The 21,596-nt window shown below is 41.5% G+C and overlaps 1 protein-coding gene and 1 long non-coding RNA gene across 2 annotated transcripts; both read left to right on the plus strand.

The window, feature by feature from the left end:
* The first annotated feature begins 8,601 nt into the window (after positions 1 to 8,601).
* Positions 8,602 to 10,185, plus strand: LOC149983914 (uncharacterized). The gene is made up of 3 exons (XM_090231157.1): positions 8,602 to 8,769; positions 8,913 to 9,323; positions 9,683 to 10,185. Exons 1-3 carry the CDS (start codon positions 8,706 to 8,708, stop codon positions 10,117 to 10,119), a joined length of 912 nt encoding a protein of 303 aa, XP_090087283.1. The 5' UTR covers positions 8,602 to 8,705; the 3' UTR covers positions 10,120 to 10,185.
* Positions 10,186 to 14,444: 4,259 nt separating this feature from the next.
* LOC110520942 (uncharacterized) lies at positions 14,445 to 14,782 on the plus strand. Its single transcript, XR_002473056.3, has 2 exons — positions 14,445 to 14,540; positions 14,637 to 14,782. It is a non-coding gene; the product is annotated as an uncharacterized LOC110520942 (long non-coding RNA).
* The last annotated feature ends 6,814 nt before the right edge of the window (positions 14,783 to 21,596 follow it).

Below are 21,596 nucleotides of genomic sequence, written 5' to 3' on the forward strand. Positions count from 1 at the left end.
ATTGAAAGAAAGGCAGGGCTGCTCTTTGATCAGATTTCTCCATTCAAATCTTACTTTAACATTAGAATTATTCCACAATACTGATGACGGATCAGCTCCCAGAAAGCTATTACTACCTCAAGGTTGCAAAATATTGAGGCGGCTTATTCTGATGCTTACCCTATAATAATGCACTAAATCACAGATACATTTGGCACATGTAGTTAAACATCATGAAATATAGATTGAGGCAAAAATTACAGACCGTAAAGTCTACAAATAGAAGTCAATTGACCGAAGATGAAATAGATTTTAATATGATTGAAATACAGGCCTGTGTAGCCTACTGAACTTCGCTTGTTGAATTGCCAAGACATTGACAAGTGTTTATTTGTAGTCAACTTCATGCCGAAGTTATCGTCAGTCACAGAGAGACAGATAAACGTCTTGTTTCTATATTTAGGGGAGATCTTCTGCATAGAAGGTGATGCGGAAGGGCAAAAAAAGCATTTAACAAAGCACTTAGCTGAACTACAAGTGGTCTGAGGCAGCATTTTCAACTGCAACTTGACTAATTATGGTTTTGGGAAACAGCTCTGACATTTAACAATGCTCCTATGTAGGTTCTAATGATTAACATATCCTTATGATGCTTTTGGGAAACTGCGACCTGGATTATAACATATTGATACAATGTTGAATGCTGAGATAGTTTATTAGCATGTTCAAGGCGCTTCTCTTATTTCTGTTTTTCTGTGTGTATTAATGTCCATTCTCTCTCTTTTCTTGTCAGATTTGTCTGTGTTTGCTGCAGCTGTAGGAAAGACTCAGGACTCAGCAAAGGTCAAAGGTGAAATGGACCTGGATAATGACTGGTCAGAGAGTGACAGTGAGATTGAGGAAATTACAGCTGATTTTGAGATTGATGAGGAAACAGACCAACCAGCAACGTGCGGAGGTAAGAAGACAGTCAGTGGAATTACAATGAGGAGTGCTGATCTTGTTTGACAGCATGTGAAAATCATCACTAATATTTTATAATTGTAGGAAACTCCCATGAAATCATTAACACTTACCTTTTCACCCACATTTTCACACACCATTTTATTCAAATGTCAGATTACTCCATCTCTATTGCAGAGGAGGTTAAGATTCAGGACCCTGACAAGAATCAACCAGCAAAGCTCAAAGGTAAAAAGGGGATAGACAGAGAATAAAGTGTGATATGTGAGGGTAGTTTCAACACTTTCACTTACACTGTCTGTATACCACCTCCCTCTCCTCCAGATTCCTCCATCTTCTTGGCTGGTGCTGAGGTCAAACAGACCCAGTGCAAAGGTCATCTTAGTTTACAGTTCTTTTGTACATTGAAAGTGTTATACAACTGCACCCCCCCCCCCCCCCCCACTGTTGGTATTAATATCCATCATTTTCCTATTTCTTGTTAGATGTCTCCTTGGTTGCTGCAGCTGAGTCAAAGACTCTGAACCCTCAGGAGGAGCAGCCAGCAAAGTGTAAAGGTAAAGACCAAAGCCCGGTTTCCCGATAGCGATGGAACTGAAGCTTACTAGTGTTTAAGTGATGCAGCTTTCTTATAACGGCCGAAGATGTCACATGCGTTTCAACAAAACACCACGCAGAGAGAACGTTCACTAAGTGCATTGTTGGAGAAGGTGTCGATATTGATTGAAAGAAAGGCAGGGCTGCTCTTTGATCAGATTTCTCCATTCAAATCTTACTTTAACATTAGAATTATTCCACAATACTGATGACGGATCAGCTCCCAGAAAGCTATTACTACCTCAAGGCTGCAAAATATTGAGGCGGCTTATTCTGATGCTTAACCTATAATAATGCACTAAATCACAGATACATTTGGCACATGTAGTTAAACATCATGAAATATATATTGAGGCAAAAATTACAGACCGTAAAGTCTACAAATAGAAGTCAATTGACCGAAGATTAAATAGATTTTAATATGATTGAAATACAGGCCTGTGTAGCCTACTGAACTTCGCTTGTTGAATTGCCAAGACATTGACAAGTGTTTATTTGTAGTCAACTTCATGCCGAAGTTATCGTCAGTCACAGAGAGACAGATAAACGTCTTGTTTCTATGTTTAGGGGAGATCTTCTGCGTAGAAGGTGATGCGGAAGGGCAAAAAAAGCATTTAACAAAGCACTTAGCTGAACTACGAGTGGTCTGAGGCAGCATTTTCAACTGCAACTTGACTAATTATGGTTTTGGGAAACAGCTCTGACATTTAACAATGCTCCTATGTAGGTTCTAATGATTAACATATCCTTATGATGCTTTTGGGAAACTGCGACCTGGATTATAACATATTGATACAATGTTGAATGCTGAGATAGTTTATTAGCATGTTCAAGGCGCTTCTCTTATTTCTGTTTTTCTGTGTGTATTAATGTCCATTCTCTCTCTTTTCTTGTCAGATTTGTCTGTGTTTGCTGCAGCTGTAGGAAAGACTCAGGACTCAGCAAAGGTCAAAGGTGAAATGGACCTGGATAATGACTGGTCAGAGAGTGACAGTGAGATTGAGGAAATTACAGCTGATTTTGAGATTGATGAGGAAACAGACCAACCAGCAACGTGCGGAGGTAAGAAGACAGTCAGTGGAATTACAATGAGGAGTGCTGATCTTGTTTGACAGCATGTGAAAATCATCACTAATATTTTATAATTGTAGGAAACTCCCATGAAATCATTAACACTTACCTTTTCACCCACATTTTCACACACCATTTTATTCAAATGTCAGATTACTCCATCTCTATTGCAGAGGAGGTTAAGATTCAGGACCCTGACAAGAATCAACCAGCAAAGCTCAAAGGTAAAAAGGGGATAGACAGAGAATAAAGTGTGATATGTGAGGGTAGTTTCAACACTTTCACTTACACTGTCTGTATACCACCTCCCTCTCCTCCAGATTCCTCCATCTTCTTGGCTGGTGCTGAGGTCAAACAGACCCAGTGCAAAGGTCATCTTAGTTTACAGTTCTTTTGTACATTGAAAGTGTTATACAACTGCACCCCCCCCCCCCCCCCCCACTGTTGGTATTAATATCCATCATTTTCCTATTTCTTGTTAGATGTCTCCTCGGTTGCTGCAGCTGAGTCAAAGACTCTGAACCCTCAGGAGGAGCAGCCAGCAAAGTGTAAAGGTAAAGACCAAAGCCCGGTTTCCCGATAGCGATGGAACTGAAGCTTACTAGTGTTTAAGTGATGCAGCTTTCTTATAACGGCCGAAGATGTCACATGCGTTTCAACAAAACACCACGCAGAGAGAACGTTCACTAAGTGCATTGTTGGAGAAGGTGTCGATATTGATTGAAAGAAAGGCAGGGCTGCTCTTTGATCAGATTTCTCCATTCAAATCTTACTTTAACATTAGAATTATTCCACAATACTGATGACGGATCAGCTCCCAGAAAGCTATTACTACCTCAAGGCTGCAAAATATTGAGGCGGCTTATTCTGATGCTTACCCTATAATAATGCACTAAATCACAGATACATTTGGCACATGTAGTTAAACATCATGAAATATATATTGAGGCAAAAATTACAGACCGTAAAGTCTACAAATAGAAGTCAATTGACCGAAGATGAAATAGATTTTAATATGATTGAAATACAGGCCTGTGTAGCCTACTGAACTTCGCTTGTTGATTTGCCAAGACATTGACAAGTGTTTATTTGTAGTCAACTTCATGCCGAAGTTATCGTCAGTCACAGAGAGACAGATAAACGTCTTGTTTCTATGTTTAGGGGAGATCTTCTGCGTAGAAGGTAATGCCGAAGGGCAAAAAAAGCATTTAACAAAGCACTTAGCTGAACTACGAGTGGTCTGAGGCAGCATTTTCAACTGCAACTTGACTAATTATGGTTTTGGGAAACAGCTCTGACATTTAACAATGCTCCTATGTAGGTTCTAATGATTAACATATCCTTATGATGCTTTTGGGAAACTGCGACCTGGATTATAACATATTGATACAATGTTGAATGCTGAGATAGTTTATTAGCATGTTCAAGGCGCTTCTCTTATTTCTGTTTTTCTGTGTGTATTAATGTCCATTCTCTCTCTTTTCTTGTCAGATTTGTCTGTGTTTGCTGCAGCTGTAGGAAAGACTCAGGACCCAGCAAAGGTCAAAGGTGAAATGGACCTGGATAATGACTGGTCAGAGAGTGACAGTGAGATTGAGGAAATTACAGCTGATTTTGAGATTGATGAGGAAACAGACCAACCAGCAACGTGCGGAGGTAAGAAGACAGTCAGTGGAATTACAATGAGGAGTGCTGATCTTGTTTGACAGCATGTGAAAATCATCACTAATATTTTATAATTGTAGGAAACTCCCATGAAATCATTAACACTTACCTTTTCACCCACATTTTCACACACCATTTTATTCAAATGTCAGATTACTCCATCTCTATTGCAGAGGAGGTTAAGATTCAGGACCCTGACAAGAATCAACCAGCAAAGCTCAAAGGTAAAAAGGGGATAGACAGAGAATAAAGTGTGATATGTGAGGGTAGTTTCAACACTTTCACTTACACTGTCTGTATACCACCTCCCTCTCCTCCAGATTCCTCCATCTTCTTGGCTGGTGCTGAGGTCAAACAGACCCAGTGCAAAGGTCATCTTAGTTTACAGTTCTTTTGTACATTGAAAGTGTTATACAACTGCACCCCCCCCCCCCCACTGTTGGTATTAATATCCATCATTTTCCTATTTCTTGTTAGATGTCTCCTTGGTTGCTGCAGCTGAGTCAAAGACTCTGAACCCTCAGGAGGAGCAGCCAGCAAAGTGTAAAGGTAAAGACCAAAGCCCGGTTTCCCGATAGCGATGGAACTGAAGCTTACTAGTGTTTAAGTGATGCAGCTTTCTTATAACGGCCGAAGATGTCACATGCGTTTCAACAAAACACCACGCAGAGAGAACGTTCACTAAGTGCATTGTTGGAGAAGGTGTCGATATTGATTGAAAGAAAGGCAGGGCTGCTCTTTGATCAGATTTCTCCATTCAAATCTTACTTTAACATTAGAATTATTCCACAATACTAATAACGGATCAGCTCCCAGAAAGCTATTACTACCTCAAGGCTGCAAAATATTGAGGCGGCTTATTCTGATGCTTACCCTATAATAATGCACTAAATCACAGATTCATTTGGCACATGTAGTTAAACATCATGAAATATATATTGAGGCAAAAATTACAGACCGTAAAGTCTACAAATAGAAGTCAATTGACCGAAGATGAAATAGATTTTAATATGATTGAAATACAGGCCTGTGTAGCCTACTGAACTTCGCTTGTTGAATTGCCAAGACATTGACAAGTGTTTATTTGTAGTCAACTTCATGCCGAAGTTATCGTCAGTCACAGAGAGACAGATAAACGTCTTGTTTCTATGTTTAGGGGAGATCTTCTGCGTAGAAGGTAATGCCGAAGGGCAAAAAAAGCATTTAACAAAGCACTTAGCTGAACTACGAGTGGTCTGAGGCAGCATTTTCAACTGCAACTTGACTAATTATGGTTTTGGGAAACAGCTCTGACATTTAACAATGCTCCTATGTAGGTTCTAATGATTAACATATCCTTATGATGCTTTTGGGAAACTGCGACCTGGATTATAACATATTGATACAATGTTGAATGCTGAGATAGTTTATTAGCATGTTCAAGGCGCTTCTCTTATTTCTGTTTTTCTGTGTGTATTAATGTCCATTCTCTCTCTTTTCTTGTCAGATTTGTATGTGTTTGCTGCAGCTGTAGGAAAGACTCAGGACTCAGCAATGGTCAAAGGTGAAATGGACCTGGATAATGACTGGTCAGAGAGTGACAGTGAGATTGAGGAAATTACAGCTGATTTTGAGATTGATGAGGAAACAGACCAACCAGCAAAGTGCGGAGGTAAGAAGGCAGTCAGTGGAATTACAATGAGGAGTGCTGATCTTGTTTGACAGCATGTGAAAATCATCACTAATATTTTGTAATTGTAGGAAACTCCCATGAAATCATTAACACTTACCTTTTCACCCACATTTTCACACACCATTTTATTCAAATGTCAGATTACTCCATCTCTATTGCTGAGGAGGTTAAGATTCAGGACCCTGACAAGAATCAACCAGCAAAGCTCAAAGGTAAAAAGGGGATAGACAGAGAATAAAGTGTGATATGTGAGGGTAGTTTCAACACTTTCACTTACACTGTCTGTATACCACCTCCCTCTCCTCCAGATTCCTCCATCTTCTTGGCTGGTGCTGAGGTCAAACAGACCCAGTGCAAAGGTCATCTTAGTTTACAGTTCTTTTGTACATTGAAAGTGTTATACAACTGCACCCCCCTCCCCCACTGTTGGTATTAATATCCTTCATTTTCCTATTTCTTGTTAGATGTCTCCTTGGTTGCTGCAGCTGAGTCAAAGACTCTGAACCCTCAGGAGGAGCAGCCAGCAAAGTGTAAAGGTAAAGACCAAAGCCCGGTTTCCCGATAGCGATGGAACTGAAGCTTACTAGTGTTTAAGTGATGCAGCTTTCTTATAACGGCCGAAGATGTCACATGCGTTTCAACAAAACACCACGCAGAGAGAACGTTCACTAAGTGCATTGTTGGAGAAGGTGTCGATATTGATTGAAAGAAAGGCAGGGCTGCTCTTTGATCAGATTTCTCCATTCAAATCTTACTTTAACATTAGAATTATTCCACAATACTGATGACGGATCAGCTCCTAGAGAGCTATTACCACCTCATGGCTGCAAAATATTGAGGCAGCTTATTCTGATGCTTACCCTATAATAATGCACTAAATCACAGATTCATTTGGCACATGTAGTTAAACATCATGAAATATATATTGAGGCAAAAATTACAGACTGTAAAGTCTACAAATAGAAGTCAATTGACTGAAGATTAAATATATTTTAATATGATTGAAATACAGGCCTGTGTAGCCTACTGAACTTCGCTTGTTGAATTGCCAAGAAATTGACAAGTGTTTATTTGTAGTCAACTTCATGCCGAAGTTACCATCAGTCACAGAGAGACAGATAAACGTCTTGTTTCTATATTTAGGGGAGATCTTCTGCATAGAAGGTGATGCGGAAGGGCAAAAAAAGCATTTAACAAAGCACTTAGCTGAACTACGAGTGGTCTGAGGCAGCATTTTCAACTGCAACTTTACTAATTATGGTTTTGGGAAACAGCTCTGACATTTAACAATGCTCCTATGGAGGTTCTAATGATTAACATATCCTTATGATGCTTTTGGGAAACTGGGACCTGGATTATAACATATTGATACAATGTTGAATGCTGAGATAGCTTATTAGCATGTTCAAGGCGCTTCTCTTATTTCTGTTTTTCTGTGTGTATTAATGTCTATTCTCTCTCTTTTCTTGTCAGATTTGTCTGTGTTTGCTGCAGCCGGAGGAAAGACTCAGGACTCAGCAAAGGTCAAAGGTGAAAAGGACCTGGATAATGACTGGTCAGAGAGTGACAGTGAGATTGAGGAAATTACAGCTGATTTTGAGATTGATGAGGAAGCAGACCAACCAGCAACGTGCGGAGGTAAGAAGGCAGTCAGTGGAATTACAATTATGTGTGCTGAGCTAGTTTGAAAGCATGTTCAAGGTGTTATGTCTGTCCAGTAATGTACTTTCTCTCTCTTCTCTTGTCTGTGTTTGCTGCAGCTGGAGGACAGACTCAGAACACTCAGACAGACCAGGCAGCAAAGGTCAAAGGTGAACAGGACCTGGACATTGACTGGTCAGAGAGTGACTATGACAGTGAGGGAACAATGGATAGTGACAATGAGTTCATAGGTAAAGACGAATGGACAAAGTGGAGCGTGGACATTGAGGAAAAGAAAGCGTGTACTCAAGTCCAACATGATGCAAATACAGCTGAGAGAGACATCATAAACCAAGAGAAGAAAAAGGACCAGCCAGCAAAATGCAAAGGTGAGAGAGAGAGAGAGAGAGAGAGAGAGAGAGAGAGAGAGAGAGAGAGAGAGAGAGAGAGAGAGAGAGAGAGAGAGAGAGACAGAGAGAGAGAGAGAGAGAGAGAGAGAGAGAGAGAGCATTATGAATTGTTGTGTCACATAAGACCCACTACCCACTGGGCACAAACTGGTTGAATCACCCTTCTTTCCACAAAAAAAGTATCTATTTTCTAACATTGAATCAATATGGAAAACTACTTGGATTTGCAAAACATCATCAATGTAAAGGAATTTCAGGATGTTTTTTTCCACACAACTTTTCATCTAAATCCAATTATATGGTTTACATTTTGTTTATTTCACATTAGTTGTCAACTGAATCAAACGTAAATTAAAACTAGACGTTAAACTGACGTCTGTGTCCAGTGGATAATATATATTTTGATTTTCTTGTCATCTTAGTTTACAGTTATTTTGTACACTGAAACCATTAAGTCTATGGTAGTCACACATTCATATTTGGATTGCAGCCTACTACATGAATATATTGATATGTTGGACCATTGATATTCAAACTGTCCTACAACTTGTCTAGTAAACTACATTGAGTTTAGTTCATTTGAAAGCATGTTCAGTATGAAATCATCGTCAACACTGTACATCTTTTAGTGTTTAAGGTATTATTATCAAACACACTCCTTTAGATATTAACACCAGTAATTTGACTTTATCTTGTCAGCTGTCTCCATGGTTACTGCAACTGAGTCAAAGACTCTGAAACCTCAGGAGGACCAGCCAGCAGTGTGCAAAGGTGAAAAAGTCTAGAATTACCATAATGATGCAATGATGAGTGCTTAGCTAGCTTGAAAGCTGTGTCTCTTTGTTGTATCTGTTATATATCTGTTATATCTGTCTATATCTGTTCCTCTTTTCTCTTGTCTGTGTTTGCCGCAGCTGGAGGAAAGACTCAGACAGACCAGGCAACAAAGGTCAAAGGTGAACAGGACCTGGACATCGACACAGACTGGTCAGAGAGTGACTATGATAGTGATGATGAATTCATAACTGAAGAAGTATGGCAAAAGTGGAAAGAGGACAATGAGAAGAAAAGACAAAACAAAGATTACACAGTTACACCATTACCGAATACAGATAGGATTGATGGAGAGGTCTCAAGAGAAAAGATTGGAAAGATAAACCAAGAGCAGAGGGCTGTAGCAGAGGGAAAGACTCAGAACCCTCAGACATATCAGCCAGTAAAGGTCAAAGGTGAAAATTACCTGACAAGTGGGGGAATGAACCAAGAGAAGACAGAGATAGAGGTCCTTCAGAGGTCTCGTCAGGAACAGCCAGCTAAGTGTAAAGGTCAGGAGGGTTGGAGGACCATGCTATAACCAGTAGAGCTGTCTTTTTACATTTAACATTTACATTTTAGTCATAGATCAGATGATCTTATTCAGAGCGACTATACTGTCCCCCCGTGGAAATCGAAAACACAACCCTGGTGTTGCAAGCACCATGAAATACCAACTGAGACACACTAGGCTCTAAATAACAGAGATTATGTTTATTTCCAATCCCCTCTGTCTGTCTGTCTGTCTGTCTGTCTGTCTGTCTGTCTGTCTGTCTGTCTGTCTGTCTCTCTGTCTCTCTGTCTCTCTGTCTCTCTGTCTCTCTTTCTCTCTTTCTCTTTGTCTCTCTGTCTCTCTGTCTCTCTTTCTCAGGCATGGCCAAGGTCCCCCCGGTTCAGCAGGCCAAAGTGAGTAATAAAAGTGAGATTGTCCAAAAGAAAGATGGGAATGACAAAGTGACAAGAAAGACAGATGCAGAGCTCATTATGGAAAAATATGAGAGGATGGTGGAAGAGGGGAGACGGGGGCCTGGTCAGAAGGATAGGAGAGATAAAGACATGGCCAAAGAGTCTAAAGAAGAGCATCGCAGGCTGAGGAATGAGAAGGCCCTTCAGGATCACCTGGACAGTGTAGAGAATCAGGAAGGGACAAGCAAACAGACCAGACAACCACAGTGTATAGGTAGGACCAGGCAAAGTGACAGGGGACTCAAACAGAAAACATTTCATTCTCTGTGGTTTAATAGCGAAGAGCACCATTGCTCTCTCCCAAAAGTTATGTTGGTGCGTAAAACCCGTAAATTAAAATAAGTAAAAATAAATACATTTGAACTGCATCAGGGATGGCGTACACAGATGTTTCGGCTTTGCAGCCTCCTTCAGGGTGGTTTAGCATCACATTGTACTCAGACGACGCCATCTTAATCCTCATGGGGAGGCTAATAAAACTATTACATTTAAGTAACATCATTGTATCTCACTAAGGTAGTGAGTTATGTGTGACTGCAGTTTATTAACACAGTACTCCTCTAGTGCATTGAAACAGCTTATAGGCCTTAACTATACTTTTATTATGTGTGTTGTTGTCCTATCAAATCTCCATTCATGTATATTCCTTTCTGTCCTTAGATTACTCTATTTTCACTGCATCAGGGCTAAAGAGCAAGGACCCGTATGATCAACAGCCAGTAAAATGCAAAGGTAAAACAGACAGACAGACAGACAGACTGACTGACTGACTATAGGCTCTGGTACTCAATTGGAATAGAACTGTTTGATGTTTACTCAAGTCTATTTTAGGAAACATGGCTGATGTTTGTTTTGGATCATTTTCTTTCTTTCTATATATCTCTCACTCTGTCTCTATCTCTTTCTTTCTCTCTCTTAAACGCGTACGCACGCACACACACGTGTTCACTGTTTTCCTCTATCTATCTCTGTCTGTCTGTCTCTCTGTCTCTCTGTCTGTCTGTCTGTCTGTCTGTCTGTCTGTCTGTCTGTCTGTCTGTCTGTCTGTCTGTCTCTCTGTCTCTCTGTCTCTCTGTCTCTCTGTCTCTCTGTCTGTCTGTCTGTCTGTCTGTCTGTCTGTCTGTCTGTCTGTCTGTCTGTCTGTCTGTCTCTCTGTCTCTCTGTCTCTCTGTCTCTCTGTCTCTCTCTCTCTCAGGCATGGCCAAGGTCCCCCCGCTTCAGCAGGCCAAAGTGAGTAATAAAAGTGAGATTGTCCAAAAGAAAGATGGGAATGACAAAGTGACAGAGCCAAAGACAGATGCAGAGCTCATTATGGAAAAATATGAGAGGATGGTGGAAGAGGGGAGACGGGGGCCTGGTCAGAAGGATAGGAGAGATAAAGACATGGACAAAGAGTCTAAAGAAGAGCAGCGCAGGCTGAGGAATGAGAAGGCCCTTCAGGATCACCTGGACAGTGTAGAGAATCAGAAAGGGACAAGCAAACACACCAGACAACCACAGTGTATAGGTAGGACCAGGCAAAGTTTTTTATTTATTTATTTTTGTTTTTTTTATTTCACCTTTATTTAACCAGGTAGGCTAGTTGAGAACAAGTTCTCATTTGCAACTGTGACCTGGCCAAGATAAGGCGGAGCTTTACCCAGCATGGACTTGTAGATGACCTGGAGCCAGTGGGTCTGGCGACGAATATGTAGCGAGGGCCAGCCGACTAGAGCATACAGGTCGCAGTGGTGCTTTAGTGACAAAACGGATGGCGCTGTGATAAACTGCATCCAGTTTGCTGAGTAGAGTGTTGGAAGCAATTTTGTAGATGACATCGCCAAAGTCGAGGATCGGTAGGATAGTCAGTTTTACTAGGGTAAGTTTGGCGGCGTGAGTGAAGTGCGGAATAGAAAGCCGACTAGATTTTATTTTTGATTGGAGATGTTTGATATGAGTCTGGAAGGAGAGTTTACAGTCTAGCCAGACACCTAGGTACTTATAGATGTCCACATATTCAAGGTCGGAACCATCCAGGGTGGTGATGCTAGTCAGGCATGCGGGTGCAGGCAGCGAACGGTTGAAAAGCATGCATTTGGTTTTACTAGCGTTTAAGAGCAGTTGGAGGCCACGGAAGGAGTGTTGTATTTTTTCATTTTTTACTAGGCAAGTCAGTTAAGAACACATTCTTATGGGTTAACTGCCTGTTCAGGGGCAGAAAGACAGATTTTTACCTTGTCAGCTCAGGGATTTGAACTTGCAACCTTTCGGTTACTAGTCCAACGCTCTAACCACTAGGCTACCCTGCCGCCCACTGCCACCGAAGCTCGTTTGGTGGTTAGATAGCACAGTGTCCAAGGACGGGCCGGAAGTATATAGAATGGTGTTGTCTGCGTAGAGGTGGATCAGGGAATCGCCCGCAGCAAGAGCAACATCATTGATATATACAGAGAAAAGAGTCGGCCCGAGAATTGAACCCTGTGGCACCACCATAGAGACTGCCAGAGGACTGGACAGCATGCCCTCCAATTTGACACACTTAACTCTGTCTGCAAAGTAGTTGGTGAACCAGGCAAGGCAGTCATCAGAAAAACCGAGGCTACTGAGTCTACCGATAAGAATATGGTGATTGACAGAGTCGAAAGCCTTGGCAAGGTCGATGAAGACGGCTGCACAGTACTGTCTTTGAACTGCATCATGGGTGGCGTACACAGATGTTTCGGCTTTGCAGCCTCCTTCAGGGTGGTTTAGCATCACATTGTACTCAGACGACGCCATCTTAATCCTCATGGGGAGGCTAATAAAACTATTACATTTAAGTAACAGCAGTGTATCTCACTAAGGTACTGAGTTATGTGTGACTGCAGTTTATTAACACAGTACTCCTCTAGTGCATTGAAACAGCTTATAGGCCTTAACTATACTTTTATTGCTGTGTGTTGTTGTCCTATCAAATCTCCATTCATGTATATTCCTTTCTGTCCTTAGATTACTCTATTTTCACTGCATCAGGGCTAAAGAGCAAGGACCGGTATGATCAACAGCCAGTAAAATGCAAAGGTAAAACATGAAGGGGGATAGAGAGGGACAGACTTTTCACCAAGTATTTGATGGCACAGTGAGGCGTCAGTAAAAAGGATGAGAGATATAGAGACAGACAGACAGACAGACAGACAGACAGACAGACAGACAGACAGACAGACAGACAGACAGACAGACAGACAGACAGACAGACAGACAGACAGACAGACAGACAGACAGACAGACAGACAGACAGACAGACAGACAGACAGACAGACAGACAGACAGACAGACAGACAGACAGAGAGCACACAAGCACACTATAGGCTCTGGTACTCAATTGGAATAGAACTGTTTGATGTTTACTCAAGTCTATTTTAGGAAACATGGCTGATGTTTGTTTTGGATCATTTTCTTTCTTTCTATATATCTCTCACTCTGTCTCTATCTCTTTCTTTCTCTCTCTTAAACGCGTACGCACGCCCACTCACGCACACGCGTTCACTCTGTTTTCCTCTATCTATCAATTCAATTCAATTCAAGGGCTTTATTGGCATGGGAAACATGTGTTAACATTGCCAACGCAAGTGATGTAGATAATATATAAAGTTAATATATAAAGTGAAATAACCAATAAAAATTAACAGTAAACATTACACATACAGAAGTTTCAAAACAATAAAGACATTACAAATGTCATATTATATACATACATTGTTTTAACAATGTCTATCTCTATCTCTATCTCTCTCTCTCTCTCTCTCTCTCGCTCTCCCTCTCTCTCTCTCTCTCTCTCTCTCTCTCTCTCTCTCTCTCTCTCTCTCTCTCTCTCTGTCTCTCTCTCTGTCTCTCTCAGATTACTCCATCTTCCCTGTGGGCCAACAGGGTGTTGCACAGCCCCCTCCAGCCCAGCAGAATAAGACACCCTCCCCCTGCAAAGGTAATAGCAAGAGCAGTTTGATTCATCGGCACATCATTAAGAATGAATAAGAGCAGCCATTTTTAATAATCTTCAACAACCCCAGAGTCTCTTCCCCCTTATCCCCTGTCTCTCTCTCAATTCAATTCAAATGTATTTATTGGCATGGGAAACATAAGCAAGTGAAATAGATAATAAACACAAGTGAAATAAACAAATTAACAGTAAACATTACGTTCACAAAAGTTTCAAAGGAATAGAGACATTTAAAATGCCATATTATGGCTATGTACAGTGTTATAAGTACAAAAGGGAAAATAAATAAACATAAATATGAGTTGTATTTACAATGGTGTTTGTTTTTCACTGGTTGCCCTTTTCTTGTGGCAACAGGTCACATATATTGCTGCTTTGATGGAACGCTGTGGTATTTCACCAAAATAGATATGGGAGTTCATCAAAATTTGATTTGTTTTCGAATTCTTTGTGGGTCTGTGTAATATGATGGAAATATGTGTCTCTAATATGGTCATACATTTGTCAGGAGGTTAGGAAGTGCAGCTCAGTTTCCACCTCATTTTGTGGGCAATATCACATAGCTTGTCTTCTCTTGAGAGCCAGGTCTGCCTACGGCGGTCTTTCTCAATAGCAAGGCTATGCTCACCTAGCTCACCTACTCTGTCTCTGTCTCTGTCTCTGTCTCTGTCTCTGTCTCTGTCTCTCTCTCTCTCTCTCTCTCTCTCTCTCTCTCTCTCAGATGTCTCTATATTTGCAGCTGGGAAAAATCGTTTGGCTAAAGTCTTGAAACCCCTTGTGCGCAAAAAAATGAAGTCAGAATGCATAGGTAAGAGAGGAGAATGTTACAACTGATAAGTGAAGTTTGTTTGACACAGTATTACATGATTCTAACAGTGATACTTTTTGTTGGATCTTTTTTCAGTTCCTGACGTTTTCCTTGCTAAGAAGTGACCTCTGCAATTTGAAAAATATTTTCTGAAATTCATTTTCATTCTTTCCCTTGTTTTCTATATACATTTTTAAATTCTTCAAGCATTATAAAATCATAAAATCATTTTATCATCAATGGTTTGTGTGTGCACATTGTTTTTAAGGGTCATGTCAAGACCAATTCTGTGTTCTGTGTTTTGCTAGAGAGAAACAGTATGGATACTAGCCCAGATTCCTAACCTCTAGGGTTTGCAAAGTCTTTCAAAAAAACATTCACCAGCCTTAGATTCTCCAATATTTTTTTTGTCACATTAGACTTGAAAGATATGCTACAGGATTGAGCGTGCCAGAGAAAATGGTCTCTAATGTACCCACAGTTTTGTACTCAAAGCATTCTTTCTCTCTTTAGGATTGTCACAGATGGTTGTGGCCATAGAGCTCGCCAGTTTGTAGTCGTAAAAACTGTAAATGAAACCTTGTGGTACAGATAGGGGTCTACCTGTGCCTGAGCACCTTAAATATCAACAGTACTGACCCAGCAGCATACCATTTGATTAACACTTGATAACACTTGATTTACATCATCATCGATTCTCGGTCTGGTTGGACTACACGCAGCAGAGAGAGGCAGAAAGACATAGAGAGGAGTGGTTGCATCTCCGACCCTCCGACCCATGTCCACCTTCTTCAGTCGGGAGTTGCACGTGTGTGTCAGGGCAGCAGCAACACAGGTAGTCTACACTCTATCAAACCATCATATACTAACATATATCATAGTGAGAGAACCACATCAGACTCATCCTTTCATCTCATAGTGAGAGAACCACACCAGACTCATCCTTTCATATCATAGTGAGAGAACCACACCAGACTCATCCTTTCATCTCATAGTGAGAGAACCACACCAGACTCATCCTTTCATCTCATAGTGAGAGAACCACATCAGACTCATCCTTTCATCTCATAGTGAGAGAACCACATCAGACTCATCCTTTCATCTCATAGTGAGAGAACCACACCAGACTCATCCTTTCATCTCATAGTGAGAGAACCACACCAGACTCATCCTTTCATCTCATAGTGAGAGAACCACACCAGACTCATCCTTTCATCTCATAGTGAGAGAACCACACCAGACTCATCCTTTCATCTCATAGTGAGAGAACCACACCAGACTCATCCTTTCATCTCACAGTGAGAGAACCATACCAGACTCATCCTTTATTCTAGCCTTCATTACAGGTCAGACAGTGTGGAAATTCAAGATGTGGCTTCACCTCCTAAAAGACACTTATAGTCCCTACCTCCCATCCTCTCTCTCTCTCTCTCTCTCTCTCTCTCTGTCTCTCTCTCTCTCTCTCTCTCTCTCTCTCTCTCTCTCTCTCTCTCTCTCTCTCTCTCTCTCTCTCTCTCAGGCATGGCCAAGGTCCCCCCGGTTCAGCAGGCCAAAGTGAGTAATAAAAGTGAGATTGTCCAAAAGAAACATGGTAATGACAAAGTGACAGAGCCAAAGACAGATGCAGAGCTCATTATGGAAAAATATGAGAGGATGGTGGAAGAGGGGAGATGGGGGCCTGGTCAGAAGGATAGGAGAGATGAAGACATGGCCAAAGAGTCTAAAGAAGAGCAGCGCGGGCTGAGGAATGAGAAGGCCCTTCAGGATCACCTGGACAGTGTAGAGAATCAGGAAGGAACAAGCAAACAGACCAAACAACCACAGTGTATAGGTAGGACCAGGCAAAGTGACAGGGGACTTGAACAGAAAACATTTCATTCTCTGTGGTTTAATAGCGAAGAGCACCATTGCTCTCTCCCAAAAGTTAGGTTGGTGCGTAAAACCTGTAAATTCAAATAAGTAAAAATCAGACACAGAGAGACAGACAGACAGACAGACAGACAGACAGACAGACAGACAGACAGACAGACAGACAGACAGAGACTGACAGACAGACAGACAGACAGACAGAGAGAGATAAAGCCCCTTGAATTGAATTGAGAGACAGAGAGAGCGAGTGAGACAGAGAGAAATAGAGAGGCAGACTGACTGACAGATAGAGAGACAGAGACAGAGAGAGAGAAACAGAGACATACCACACAAGTGCACTATAGGCTCTGATAGTCAATTGAAATATAACTTTTTGATGTTTACTCAAGTCTATTTTATGACTTTCTGTCTGTCTGTCTGTCTGTCTGTCTGTCTGTCGGTCTCTCTCTCTCGCCCCACTCTCTATCTCTAGCCCCCCTCTCTCTCTTTCTCTTTATCTATCTCCATCTTTATCTATCTCTCTATCTATCTATCTCTCACCCCCCCTCTCTCTCTTACTCGCCCTCTCTCTGTCTCTGTGCATGCCAATACATCAGCTTAATAGAGATACAAGTAAAATGCCTATATGTCAGCATGAATACATTTTCAAACACATATTCTCAGCTGCATAATGGTGTGGGATAGTGCCGTCTAGTTCAGGATGTGATCAATTATCCAGTCATTGCACAGTCTATTAAAGTAGGTGTATATAGAAATCAGCAACAGGGATGCCTGCCTGACAGCCATTATGAGTATGTACCATATGTTATAGAGAAATAGGTTCTGGGGATCCTTGCCAATTGGATAAGGAGACAAAGCAAAGAGATGAGGAAAATATACTAGGAAAGAAAGTCAGCTCTCATTGCTGGGAAACATCACGAGATATGCACCCTGATGTCAAACGTACCCATAGATGGCAGTTCTCTCTCCATACAAACTGTGAGGGTTGCATGAAAGCTCAGCTGAACAGGCTCAGATATGCCCCCAGTTGCCAGATTGACAGTTGCCAGATTGACGGTTGGCAGATTGACGGTTGCCAGATTGAGATTTACCTCTAATGCCCTGGCTCATCTATCCAGACTAAGGGGGATTTCTCCTTCGCTTCCTCTTCAGAAGTGTGCATCACTTCATTGTCATTTCATGAGGGAGTTGGGGAAAACTTATGATCTTCTGCATTTGTTGCTTAAAACAGAGTATGTTACAAAAGGTGTGTTTGATGCCATTTTGTGTTCATCTGTAGATGTCTTGTTGGCACAGATACAATTTAATAGGTCATTTAGTTATTGTGTAAATGTCTGGCTAGCACAGATACAACTAAATAGGTCACTTAGTTATTGTGTAAATGTCTGGCTAGCACAGATACAACTAAATAGGTAATTTAGTTAACATCACTATATCAGGAGGATGTTGCATATTCGTGAGCACACAGTACAGTCAGCAAATTTAAACCTTCATACATGTTGACATCAACCAAAGGTAGGTATGATATTTACACATAATTTGTCAGCCTGCAGATGATGTGTCTGGCTTGCCTGGCTACCCAGACTCCTTGCTCCGGCCACACACTACGCCACACCCATGGATGTTAGTTTGTTCTCTGCAATGAGTCTGGATCTGAGTACCTCACCGACCTTCCACTGAATGCAAATATTTGGGGCCATCTGATTGGTCCAGAGCCAAAACACAACGTTGGTAAAGCGTCGGTTGGAAAATTCAACATTGGCTTTGATACTCTGGTTAGAGACGATCCAATTGCTGTTGACTTTGTTCTGTACAACGCCCCTCATGCCCCTCGTCACTACAAACGACTTCAATGACGGCAGTCTCAGACTAAAGTATGTAGCGAATGACAGAGCAGCGGAAGAGTCGGTCAGGCTAGTGTCTGGCATGATCACTAGTGTGTTAAAAAAATGTGCTTACTAGAACAGCCGGAACGTATTCAGCTGGAAAATGCCTTTTTCAGGTAGGCAATCTCAGTTTGGCATGCCTGAAACTGGGAGATATTACATGTGAGATTGGGAGATATGTGTTGAGTCACATGCTTACTTTTATTTCTACCATTTCAGTTTTAAAAGAGGAGAGCAGCCTTCATGGCTCACCGGTTGCCATGGTGATTCTCCCGCATGCAGGGTCGAAACTCTCTCTCTTGCTCTCTCTCGCTCTGCATCACTCCACTGTTTTCACTCTTTATCTCTCCTCACAACTCTCTCTCTCTCCCTCTCTCTCTCTCTCTCAGGCTTCTTCTGCCTCTTCTTTACACTATGTCCCCTCCCTTTTTCTCTCTGTTTTTCACTTGCTTTCTTCACACCTTTCTCTGTTTTTCTCTCTCACTCACTTCCTTTCTCTCCTGCCTCACTCTCAGTGTTACAGCTGGGGGAGCTGCTGTTCCATACTACGGCTCTGTTCCCTAACGAATGTAGACACACACCCATGCACACACACACACACACACACACACACACACACACACACACACACACACACACACACACACACACACACACACACACACACACACACACACACACACACACACACACACAGAAGCGTGCACAGTATGCTAACATATATCTGGTGATTTTGGATAATACTCAGAATCCAGGCAGAGATAGAAAAGATTAATTCACTGATAGCATGTGCTAAAAATTATACATAAAATATGCATAAACAATGGCTGTGAAAAAATGTATATATATACATTTTTTGTATGCTAATTTTATTGACACTAGTCACCCGGTTTGGGCAAATGAATAGCAAAAGACCGCATAACAGAGCTTCTGACTTGGTACGATACGGTCATCTTCCTCTGTGTACTGTAGCTCACCAGAGGTCATTCACACTGCACTATGGTATTGACTATGACACTGCTGTGATAGAAATGGCTACCATTTTCCTGATAATACCTGTAATTGAGGAAAATTATACCTGTCTGGCCAAACCCTTTAGACGACAAGGCATAGTTTGTGCTGTTGTGCCCTCATTCCTTGCAGGCCTACCTTGAATGACTCTGGAAACGTAAAACCAGGAATAGAGAACATTGGTGATAGTAATATCCTCCCAACATACCCTAAAGTGGCTCTTTCCTTATCTTGTTTGCAGGTTGATGTTATTGTCACGACTCTTGTCCTGGAGACAGAACTGAGAGATTTCCCCTTTGATAGGCAAGCTGCAAATAAAAACTGCCTATAATTGTAAAATGTAATTTAAGGTAAGGTTTTGGCAGTGTGGTTAAGGTTAGGTTAGGTTTAAATTCAGCTAGTGACCACTCCGCAGAGCTGCCTCCAGAACAAGATTCATGCTGAAAAACGCTAACCTGCGTCTACATCTATCTAGAAAGAATAGACCGGTGAAAGCATACTCATGGGTCCCTCTATGACATTCTCACATCAATTATTTTCAGTTTGAGACACTAGGAGAGTCAAGCTGGGTGCCATTTTAGAGTATTGGGATGCAACCACTGAGTGGCAGCGATGGATTTGACTTTTCTCTATGAAAAGCATTTAGGATCACTGGGGATAAGTAAGATAATGTATGTATAGGATGTGCTAGTCTACTAATGTCTACACACTGCATTCTTTCAAAGGTAGCTCTGCAGACCGTCCAGTCATGTCTCCTAACAGAACACGAGAATATGAAGGATGTAAACACAGGTGTGGATTTAACAGAGCAGAGAAATGGGTTATAAACAAGTAAAGATAGTTAAACATACAGAAGCTACAGTATATCTTTCTCTCAAGTACACACATAAACAAATACACACATTTTTACGAGGTCGCACATACATTCTGACAGGTGCAGCCTCAGTAGGTGTGTGTGTGTGTATGTGGTGTGTGTGTGTGTGTGTGTGTGTGTGTGTGTGTGTGTGTGTGCGCGCGTGCGCGTGTGCGTGTGTGTGTGTGATTGATGTGCTGAAGCCCCAGAGAGCTGCGTGGTTGCTCTGAGTGGTTGACGGATGTCTCTTCCACTGAGTGACAGAGAAAGTGCCTGAGCTTCTCGACTCAAGTTTCTCCCTCCAGCTAATATACAATACATGTTTGAGACTACTTTGGCTTGGTTGTGATACGTTATGTATTACTATTGACATTTAAAGTTATTTGAACGTGGAAATTGCATGTAGAATGACACATAAACATGGTACAATTTTGGAAAGCAGGAGTTTGGGCTGTAATTTGAACAGTCTCTTCAAACTGTCTTTTTCAACTGACATGCTACTTTCCTCAATCAGACCCTTTTTTTTCAGTGCCTGGTCACTGATCCTCTTATTTCCAAAGATATTGTGAAATACCTGATGCAATAGACAACGTGTCCTTACACTCCCAAACCATCTGGACTATATTTAATCGTTGAGCAGGTAATACAGGGAAGTATCTTTTTACAAGATGCTCCATTAGTTTATGAGCCGTGCTGTGTGCCACATCGCCCTTCAGTTGACCTGTCGTCTGCATCACACCTTTCCCGAACAATGACAAGAAGTATCAAATAAATGCTCAATTTGACTTTTATAAGACCTAATAAGAAGAATTTATTAGTTTTTTCCAACCATCTCTGAATCTCTGATTATTATATATTTCTTTACAATAAGTGTCATACATGTTTGCAAACAAATAATGTGTTAGATGATGAATACTGTGCAATAGTGGAGAGGGAGAGGTCAATGCTAAATAGTGATCTATCGCCAGACATCAGAGAACTGCCAAGCTTATATTTGTTCACATGAGTTATCAGTTCAGCACGCCAACTTTAGCAGAGGGCTGGTGGTCAATGTACTACAGTCGTTGAGTGATTGAATAGAGGCATGATTTAAGCTCATCAACCCCCTGCTCTTTCACTGCACTGCTGGACGCTGCTTTCTGGGACACATGCTCACACATGCAAACGTAGAAGCACACACACACACACACACACACACACACACACACACACACACACACACACACACACACACATACACACACACACACACACACACACACACACACACACACACACACACACACACACACACGCACACACACACACACACAAACACCACATGACCTTTGATGACAACAACCTGGCTTGTATGTCTTTCTCTTCCCTTATTGACATGTTTAGCCATTTATGCATGGCAAGAAGGGAAACGGTTTGTGTACTGTGTCTTGCACACAA

The sequence above is a fragment of the Oncorhynchus mykiss genome, chromosome 4, assembly GCF_057628025.1.
Source record: "Oncorhynchus mykiss isolate SJ-2025 chromosome 4, ASM5762802v1, whole genome shotgun sequence".
Lineage (NCBI taxonomy): Eukaryota > Metazoa > Chordata > Actinopteri > Salmoniformes > Salmonidae > Oncorhynchus > Oncorhynchus mykiss.

Coding starts and splice junctions, on each gene's coding strand:
- LOC149983914 (XM_090231157.1), top strand. CDS start 8,706: ATGGTTACTGCAACTGAGTCAAAGACTCTGAAACCTCAGGAGGACCAG. Junction 8,770..8,912: donor CCAGCCAGCAGTGTGCAAAG/GTGAAAAAGTCT, acceptor TGTTTGCCGCAG/CTGGAGGAAAGACTCAGACA. Junction 9,324..9,682: donor ACAGCCAGCTAAGTGTAAAG/GTCAGGAGGGTT, acceptor TCTCTTTCTCAG/GCATGGCCAAGGTCCCCCCG.